The sequence below is a fragment of the Pterocles gutturalis genome, unplaced genomic scaffold (assembly GCF_000699245.1).
Source record: "Pterocles gutturalis isolate BGI_N339 unplaced genomic scaffold, ASM69924v1 scaffold6253, whole genome shotgun sequence".
Lineage (NCBI taxonomy): Eukaryota > Metazoa > Chordata > Aves > Pterocliformes > Pteroclidae > Pterocles > Pterocles gutturalis.
The window spans coordinates 40,979-50,363 of NW_010117885.1; the positions used below are offsets into that span (position 1 = coordinate 40,979).

General features: G+C 43.3%; 1 protein-coding gene across 1 annotated transcript in view; it reads right to left on the minus strand.

Annotated features, from left to right (window-relative positions):
- The window catches only part of LOC104463582 (neuronal PAS domain-containing protein 2-like), a gene marked incomplete at its 3' end in the record, with an annotated part of 48,398 nt that extends 39,768 nt beyond the window's left edge, over nt 1-8,630 (minus strand). Inside the window, 3 exon segments of the mRNA XM_010075966.1 lie at nt 3-32; nt 3,229-3,377; nt 8,583-8,630. Of these exon segments, the coding sequence (XP_010074268.1) occupies nt 3-32; nt 3,229-3,377; nt 8,583-8,614 (211 nt within the window).
- Between the last annotated feature and the right edge of the window lie 755 nt (nt 8,631-9,385).

Below are 9,385 nucleotides of genomic sequence, written 5' to 3' on the forward strand. Positions count from 1 at the left end.
AATTTCAGAAATCTCCGTCTGTGCTGAGACTTCTAGACAAACAAAACATTTTTTTTTAAATTTAAAAAACCTTGTATCTTGCAAGTCTGTATATGAGTTGATATGAAAAGACAGAAATCACCTTTATACCCCAAAATTGCAGTTTCCAAGCACGAGTTTTGCATATGGAGACAATAACGACTATCTGAACTGGGCCCAATCCTGAAATGTTTTCCTCCTTTTTAACTCAGCTCAGCTTGAACTGACTTCAGTGGGAGCCTGTATTCATGCAGTCTCAGTAAGCCTCAATCAGCCTTACTAAGGTATTGATCAAAAGATAAAATCACTCTGCATGAAATTAAAATCAAGGCAAGGATTAGCACGTGTCAAATTGATATTTACAATTTACAGCTTCAAAATTAACACACCAGAGAGCTAGGGTTCACCCTACAGCATCTGTGCCAAAGAGAGAGCAGCAAGAAAACCCCTTCAGAGGAGCCTTAAGGGGCCATGATCCCAAACAGCAGAGCTATTGCTCTGTTTTCTAACATGTGAGTGGAACATGAGTGTTTGCTTCAGCCTTATGCTGGTGCTGCTGCCTCTGCTCTCTTCTGTGCCTGCTTGCAGCCCCATGGCACAGGGCAGCTCAGGAGAGGGAACAGAGCACCAGTGTCTCATCCCAAATCCTGTCTGGAGGGGAGGCTGTGCTGTCAGCCCATGAGACACTGGGGGCAAGGGGGCTTTGCCCTGCTCTTGGTCAGTCCTGGCCCTGCAGCAGCCTGAGGATGCTCATTCCCCAAGGGCTTTCTGTGGAGGGGTGCAGGCATGGGGATAACAAGTCATGACTTTGCACTGGAACGGGGGACCATACCAGGGGTAGCTGGATGTACCATGGTGAGCTGATCCCTTTGAAAAACAGCCACCCATGTTAGCTCTACCTGAGCTAGACAGGGTTATTGGGGGGCAGAGCTTATAATTCAGAGAGACTTGTGCTGGTTTTGTTCACTGCTTTCTCCACTTGCCCGAGTGCTCCCTCATTCAGCGCTAGTAGCGAGGGGATGCTAAGCACAGCCTGTCTTCTCCTTTCAGAACTACCTGCTAATTAATCGTATTGATTAACACTTCCAGAGCATGTAATACCCAACGCTCCCTATTCGGAGCACAGAGACAAACTGGCCAGAGAAATGCAAATGATATTAAAGACAGTAAATTTATACCGGTGCCTGTGCATATTGTCGCCTAGAAAGAAATCAAAGCCTCCATTTAGGCATTAGTGGAGGTGCAGCCATCTGCTTCTAGCAGCTCCTTTGACTTGCTTTCTGCACTGCTGGGGCTGTCACTGATAGCACAGTGGCTCTCCACAGCCTCTGTGGTCTTATACAGATATTTCAAAAACAGAGTTAGGAAAAAGATAGATCAGCCATTATCAGACTTTTATTCTATAGTCTCAGAATATAGGATCCTTTCAGCAAATCCACAGCTTGGAATACAGGAAACAGTGACTGTTAGAAGAATAGCTTGAGCTCTGGGAGATTCTGTAGATTATCAAGAAGGAGGCTGTTTATGAAGCAAAAAATCTGTTAGAACTGAAATCTTTGTTTAGCCTACTAAATGAAAGGGAAATACGACTGAATAAACCAGATCCAAAGTACACTGAAGATAATCAAAATTTTTAAACGCTGATGATTTTGTGTTATATTGTGTGACTACTAATCTAGTTTAAAAATAGATAACATTTGCTTTTTTTAGTAAGTGCACAAAAAACAGTCACAGTTTGACCCAATTGCTGTGGAAGGATTTGTGATTGTTAGTTTTCTTTCAGATAGGTGTTCTTCCAGAAATGAAGTACCTCTTGGAGTGAATTATTTGGTCTATCAGATACACTTGTCTACACTTTTCAAATCAATGTGATTGTTCTTTGCTTGACTTTATAATTGAGCAAATTCACATCCTCCTTTACTCTGCCTTGGGCACCAAAAAAAAAAAAAAGGTATGTTATTACTGTCATTTTTTAATAGGTATATACAGTTGTTAAACTTGGAGGTGTCCTAGTCATGCCCTCCTGTATGAAATCATCTTGTCTGTGGCAAAAAATCATTTAAGGAGAAACTACGGTCTAACACCAGAACCACTATAATTATTTCTTCAATAAGTTTGACATTTGTGACTCCGTTATGTTGGGAGTCATATGAGAGTTTTTGTGGTCTTTTTCGTTTCACCCAGAGCTCTCCAGGGAGCAAGGACAGAAGGTGCTGGATGAGCAAAGGTGAGCCTGGTGATGCAGTGCATCAGCTCACAAGAACCCTTTCTGCTTTGTGGGACCAGTGGGACATTCCCCACAGTCACCTGCTGAAGCCTCTTCCACACAGAAGCAGAGCAAGAAGGTCCCATTTTAAACCAGTGCCCTGATTTATAAGGGAGAAGTGTTTCAGTTGTCTGCTGCTGGTGGATGTCCCTGTGTCAGGGTGCCATAGTGCAGGTTCCTCTCACTGGCTAGAAACTAGACCAACCAGACTTGATCAGCAGGGTCAGAAATCTCCTCTGCCCTCTGTGAGGACACATTTCTAAGGGACTTAACTGTCACTGCTGTGTGCATTTTAAAAAATAAACTCCTGGCTTTCCGAGGCTGAACTTTACTATTCAGCTATGCAGCTCCAACTGCATGCTTTCCAAATGTGACATATAGCTTCTGCTTGTGCAAACTGGGTGAAGCATGTCAGCTATCTGTGGATGCAATTTGCTGAAGCAGACTTTAAAAATGTGGGCCTTTTCTGGTCTGAGTTTTCTACTCACTGTGGAAAATTGAGTCCTACACAGTCCACTGAGGAGTAGGGGGGCTGAACAGATAGCTTCCCTGCATTTCTCTGCAGAGAAGCTGGGGTGAATGCTTTGTTCTTCTGCTCAGAATATTGCAAATTTCAGGGAAGAGAATCTTCCCTCTGCCCCCAAATATCTCTTGTTCAAAGCATCTATCTTCTTCACGTGTGCTGCAGGGCACTGCTGCCCTCCTTCCCTTGGGTTCTGCTATTCGCCCCCTTACCTAGCAGGTCATCCCCAACTAAGGAGCAGCCAAAGAGATGGATTTGGGAAGCACAGTGCCTGAAAATGATATTTTTTGATGAGATAGAAAGAAAAAATACCGTATGTTGGCACTTTCAGGCCCCTTGAGCCATTCTGATAATCACTGAAGGAAATAAGATATTGTAGTAACTGTCTGGCAAGGGCACGAAGAGCTGTAGTAAATCTTACCATTTTGTTTCTGCAGAAAGCCAATGACTTTTTCCAGCACAGTAGTTTTGTCCATTTTGCGAGTGTTGCCTGGAAGCATGGAGCTGAGCTCTTTGATGAGAACATTGAACTGATCACGCCTCTTCTTCTCAGACTTGTTACGTGAAGCCCTGTAGACAGGTGAAGAAAAAAGGATGAGCAGACCAAGAGGAAAAATCATCATGTACCTGCTCTTCAGTGTATACACATGGAAATTAGCTTGCTGTGTGCCTCAACATGGGAAGATCAACACTGGCCTCCAGCAAAGCTGCAGAGACAAGTCGGAAGCAACTGTTCCTACCTCCTGCTCTTGTGTTTGGGCCCCCTTTAGAGTCCAGCAGGGAGATGGAGGCTCTGCTCCCCACTCTGTGCTGCCTCTGGACACTCTTTTCAAGCCCATGAGGTCGGCATTAAGCCTGTAGGTGAGGAGCTCTATCCATCTCCTAGGCATATGCAGGATCTTGAAAGTTCACACAGGTTCTGAGGAGGCACTCAGAGCAAGAAGAAATAGGAATACTGTGACAACAGTAAAATCATTCATAAAGAAGAGTGGGAACCAGTAAAACGATGGGTTGTACCCATCGGTGCAGTTTTAACAGGAGACAGGGACTCTGGTCCTACAGCTTAGCCATTGCACTGGAGGTGGGTCCACCTAGAGGGACCTGCCTGCTTTGGTCACTGGTCCTCTGGCTACCTCCAAGCCGGCTTACAGAGAGGAATCAGGCTGTTGTCTTCCAGTCATTAAGATCAGGGACCTGAGCAGAAGTTGCTGCAGCTCCCATCTAGTTGATATGCCACCTGGTTCAGTCTCCTTTCGAAGGTGATGAGAGCAAGCAGGAGGGAAGGCATCAGCACATCTCATCCCAGCATGGATCGGGTCTGAGGCCAGGATGTGTTCTCAGGCCTGGGGGCTCAGAAGTGCTAACAGGGATCCCCTGTTTGCCCCTAATTTCTGTGTGCCACTGGGGAAACAGCTTAAGGTCATGGTGCCCCAACTCTTCAGGTGTAAAATGGGGACTCTGAAGCTTTCTTGGCCAGTCTTGTCTGCTTAGCTTGCAAACCCCTCAGAGAGAGCCTGCTTCTGCTGCTGTGTTTGAAGAGCTCATAGGAAGAAAGGACCTGATTTCATTTAGGGTGGTTTTGCACCATCATAATACTGTCATTAAGGCTGTTGATAATATTTTCAATGTGTGCACTTAATTTTTTAAAAATTATATGTCTAGGTATACACAAGCGTTTTCTGAATTGTTCCCACGAATACGACTATCATTCTACTTGGAGGGTATCACCCAGACTTCTGTAGCCATGTGAAAACAGAAATAAATATAACCCAGAAGGTTTGTTTGTTCTTCTGAAAAGTCCTCAAGCAGACAAGATTCTCCTTGTTAATTATGTCAGGATCTAAAAATGTGGTTACACGTAGACTGGAAAGAAAAGCCAAGAGGATGGTTCTCACTCTGAGTTTCTCAGTCCCAGCTAACTCTGCTGTACCTCATAAACAGCTCTGGATGCACACTGCTGAAAATCAGAGCAGAATTTAGCCCAGCATCTATATCCCCACCAAGGATGAGGATGGCAATAAATATTTTCAGCAGAGAAATCACTGCAGAGGCTTCTGTATTTTACCACTGACAGAGGGGTAATTTTTGTTTCTCTTGCCCTCAACCCTGAACACACTTGGAGATACACTGGATAGAAGCCAACACTTGATTATTTTACAGCTTTGAACACAAGAGATTGGGTGGATACTGCCTGACTGATTTCAGCCTGTTCTTATTACAGTGCAAAAGGCTGTCAGAACAAGATGTGAAAAGCTCCAGCCATATTCTGTTTCTGTACAGTTCAAGGGGACGTTAAGAACATCAACATTTTACTTCCTCATAATTCAATCCTCAGTTCATTTTAAGCTCAAAGGGTCTTAATTTCCCTGAAAATAAAATAAAACACCAACCGTCTATAGGGGAAGTCTTTGCTTTTCCCAAAAAACTAAAGATGCCTTGACAGAAATATAAAGTATCTATTTTTAACACTTGACATTTTATTCACAAAGGAAATATAAAAACTCCTCTAGTGGAAATAACTCTACTGAGATCTGGATCGATTATCACAGTAGAATCTTAAAAAGGAAAATAAAAAAAGAGAAAAAGCCCACAATTAGGTCATCTAAATTATCCCTGCACAGTTGTAAATGCTTTGTTCAGTCCAGTTATAAATGTCTTAAATAATGTGGTTATCATCACTTCCCTTGGAAGATTATTCCCTAGCCTTGCTTACTTCACTGCTAGGGCATATAATTTACAGTAAGCCAAAACAGTCTCTGTATGAATTACATTCTATTTGTCCCAGTTCTCCTCCCTTCTTGCTACTCCAAAAAACACAGACTATCCAAGGAGAAGAAGGAGACACACAGTATGAATAAAATCTGGATTTTTAGTGAATACAGCTAAAAGTAATACAGGACAGCTTGATTTCAGAATGATCAAAATCACCAATTTAACGTGTTGTAAACAGCCATTTTTATTCTCTTATATATTTGCTGTTTGTTGTCTTAAAGAGAGACTGATACTTGCTGACTAGTAGCCATTACATCTTGCTGATTTACAATGAAATGTGACTTTTTGCTGTCCAGGGAATATGCTATATATGCACCAAGGCAAGTAACTGTACCACACACCTTCATTCAGATTCTTTGATTTACTTTTTATTGGAGTGGAAAATGGCAAGTAGTAGTCCTCATTTATTAAGCGCTTTCTGATGGTTCACTTCAAACTGGTTTTGGTTGGAATTTGGAGTTCAATTGAATTGCAAAAAAAATTAAAGTAATTTTCTATTAAAGCAAACTAAAAGAAAAGCAGATAGAGAAAGTACTGCACAAAGCACGCATTTTTAAAAAAATTGATAAATCTGTAAAACAAAGTAAGCCCCATCTAGCAACAAAGAATTGAAAATGAAATTATGGTTTCTGATCTCCAGAAGATCAGAAGACCTCAAAGAGGTCTTCGATGCTCCCAAGTTTGGTGCCATCATATCCACATTTCAGTCCTGGATCTTTGGAGGTAAGTAGTGCCTTAGAGAGTCAGATGATGCAGAATGGGGCTCAAAATAACGAGTGAGAAGGAAGAGTGATGCTTCTTGGACAAATACTAAACACTTGGCCCAGGGGTGAGAGTGCAGGTGCCACACCTCAGGAGAGGATGGTCCTCTTCTCTTGTCTGTGTAATACAACCTGTGTGTGCCTAATAATTTGCAGCAGATAGTAAATGGTGTGTGTGTGCACGTGTGTGTGTGCGTTAGTCACACATCCAACTCAGGAAACCCAGCTCCTGGGTTGGGTCCATCCCCAAAGAGTTACATCCAGAAATTTCCAGTCTCACCTACTTTTAAGTCAGAAAATGAAAGAAGAGAACAATTTATTTTTTGCTTATTTTACCCCCTCTAGCATTTCTCAGCATGGAGGGACCTGGTCCTTATACCAAACAGAGCAAAGAAAGCCTTCTGCCTGCAGCACGGAACAGATGAGAGTCCTCAGCTTTTCACACACCACACCAAAATGTTCAGCCAATGGCCTCTCCCAAGTCTGACTCTCTTTCAAGCTTTGGAAAAAAACCTGGAGCTTTTAAATGAATCAGAATTGTTTTAGTATACTGTAGTAACTTTAGACCTCTGTGAAGCTTCTCATGATTTCAAACTTAATTTAAAATTTGGATTTAGTTTTAAAAGCAAAATGTACTTAAATTTCAGTTTAAAGAAGTAATTCCCTTTTTTTTCAGTTTCAAAGTTATAATTTTTTACCCACCTTGATAGAGGCCTGCCCCAGGGTATGACAAAAACTTCCTCCAGGAACGAACAGCATGAAAACCATACCAGATGATGATGACAATAGCTGAGAGCGAGGATAGCTATTATCTTATTTTTGTCTTAGATGGATTCATTTAATGCACTTTTTTTTTTAATAACAATTAGCAAACAAATATCATGAAGATAATCAGGCCTTAAGCGTGTGCAGCAGCAATGCAAGGTGGGCTCCCTTCCCCTGCTCCCCACTTCCCTGATCCCAGGGCTCTGGGGCAGGGTGACACCTCCCGCTGTCCTACACCCTCTCCCCAGAGGCATCTCTCTGCGACACGGCATGGCGGTGGGAGGCATCCCTTCCCCAAATCCACCTCCTCTCCTGGCCCCAGGTGCCTGCCTGGTTGACAGATGATGGGGCAGAGCCACCAGCAAGAGCCATACTCGGTGTTGTCCCTCTCCCGCCTGTGAAGCCCCCCGTGAAGAGCAGCACAGCGCAGTGGGTCCCCCACTGCAGGCCTGCAGGGAGGCGGTTGGATCGGTCTTTGCTCCTGGTAGAAAAAGGAGGCAGCTTTCCACAGCCTGAGTGTGCAGGCATTGAGAGGGAGCAAAGGGGAACGGTTGAGCTGGGTTGCAGCCTGTGCTGACCTATATTGGTGAGAAAAAGCTGCGGGGAGGAAAGAAGGGGAGAAGGAATCAAAAGAGATGAAACTGGATCAACTAGTTGTGCTTGGTCTGGAAATACACTCATTAGAGGGAACCGAGGGGAAAAAATGTGGGCAACCCACGGCTCCCTCTAAAGCAATTAAACTGCGGGCTGCGGTATTGACAATGCATCCAGGAAAAAAAACCCCTCAAATGCTTCCAAACAGCTTTTCTGCAGGTGCCAGTCAGGTCTGACAGTTATTAGGAGTTTTATTGCCATGGGGTTTCTGCCTTGAAACACACCCTTCCCCTCCCCACCAAGTGTTCACAAGAATTTCCCACCAACTGGGACTTGATGATGGAGTGCAGAACATATGTGAATAAATGTTTGTGCCAGTTTAGGGCTGACACAGCAATTTTCACGGTCTTTCTGTGCTCTGAAAGTAACTTCTGGGTGTTTTCATTACTGCGAGTCATTGCTGATTAAATGACCATCATAATAGGGAAAAATCCTGCTTTTGGTTCTTTTTCCTTCATAAAATGTTTTTTTTTCTAAAAAACCGCACATTTTTATACACTCGGGAAGCTCAGATGATGTATTATAGTGGCAGGAGTACGTTGTTGGTTCTTCAATTCTCATGTTTTGCAGTAATGTGAAGAAAATGATCGATGCCTTTCCTTTTTTGACATTTTCCACAGGAAACATTACTACGTTATTTTCTTCTTACAGGGCAACCAAGAATAGGAATCTGTGAGATGGCTGTTTTTCAAGTTGTGCTTGGCTGTATTTTACTCTCTCTCTCTTTGATTAATTGATTATGGATAAAACAGCTTCTGCAGCAACAAACAGTATCAAGCTCATCACAAGTTAAATAGAGAGTTATAAAAGAAAAAGTGCTCACCTCTTTGCCCTGTCTTTCTCATCTTCATCCATTAGATTGTCTAAGCAGTTTTTTCTGTTGAAGGAATGTGAGAATCATTACAAACTGTTGTTTTGTTAGCAGGTTAATCTCAGAGTTGCTCTATTTCATTTTAATAACAGAGTGATGATATCCAGGTCAGATAAATGTGTCAGCAGTGCTTTATGCCACAGTTCTCGATTTTAGAAAATATCCATTGTGGAGAATGTTATTCGTGAGCATTACGTGAGCCTTGGGGGCTCCAGTCAGGGATCAAGGCTCCCAGGCACAACACGGTGCACCTGCACAGTACAAAACCAGCCGGTTCTTGGGGGATTTTTCAGTGGGGAGGTTACTCTCCGCAGACTTGCAGGCTGGATGAACCCTGGGGTCTGCCCAAGTTGAAAAGGCATTTTCAGTGTCTCCACGTTCCCCCCAAAACCACCCTCAGTGCAAGAGCTAGCATCACTTATGCCTCTGACTCCTCAGATGGAGCATCCTACTGGGAGGGTCTTTGTCCTCTGTGGGCCCTGACCCATAGCCAAAAGTGACAGTAGCAACTATTCTGAATTACACTGCAAATTCAATGCTTCCTCATAAATCCCACTGCCTAAGCCACACTGTAAAAAAACCCTCCCATAGCCCAGACAGACCGCCTGCCTGGAGGTCCCAGCACTGAGCATGGGGACTGCACCATCCCTGTCACTCTTTTTGCTAATCTTCACCAAAGATGTTGTGATCTTCTGTCAGGTTTATAGTCCAATTGCTCCAGCAGTTTGAGCTGTAAGGAGAAAGTACTCGAGCAA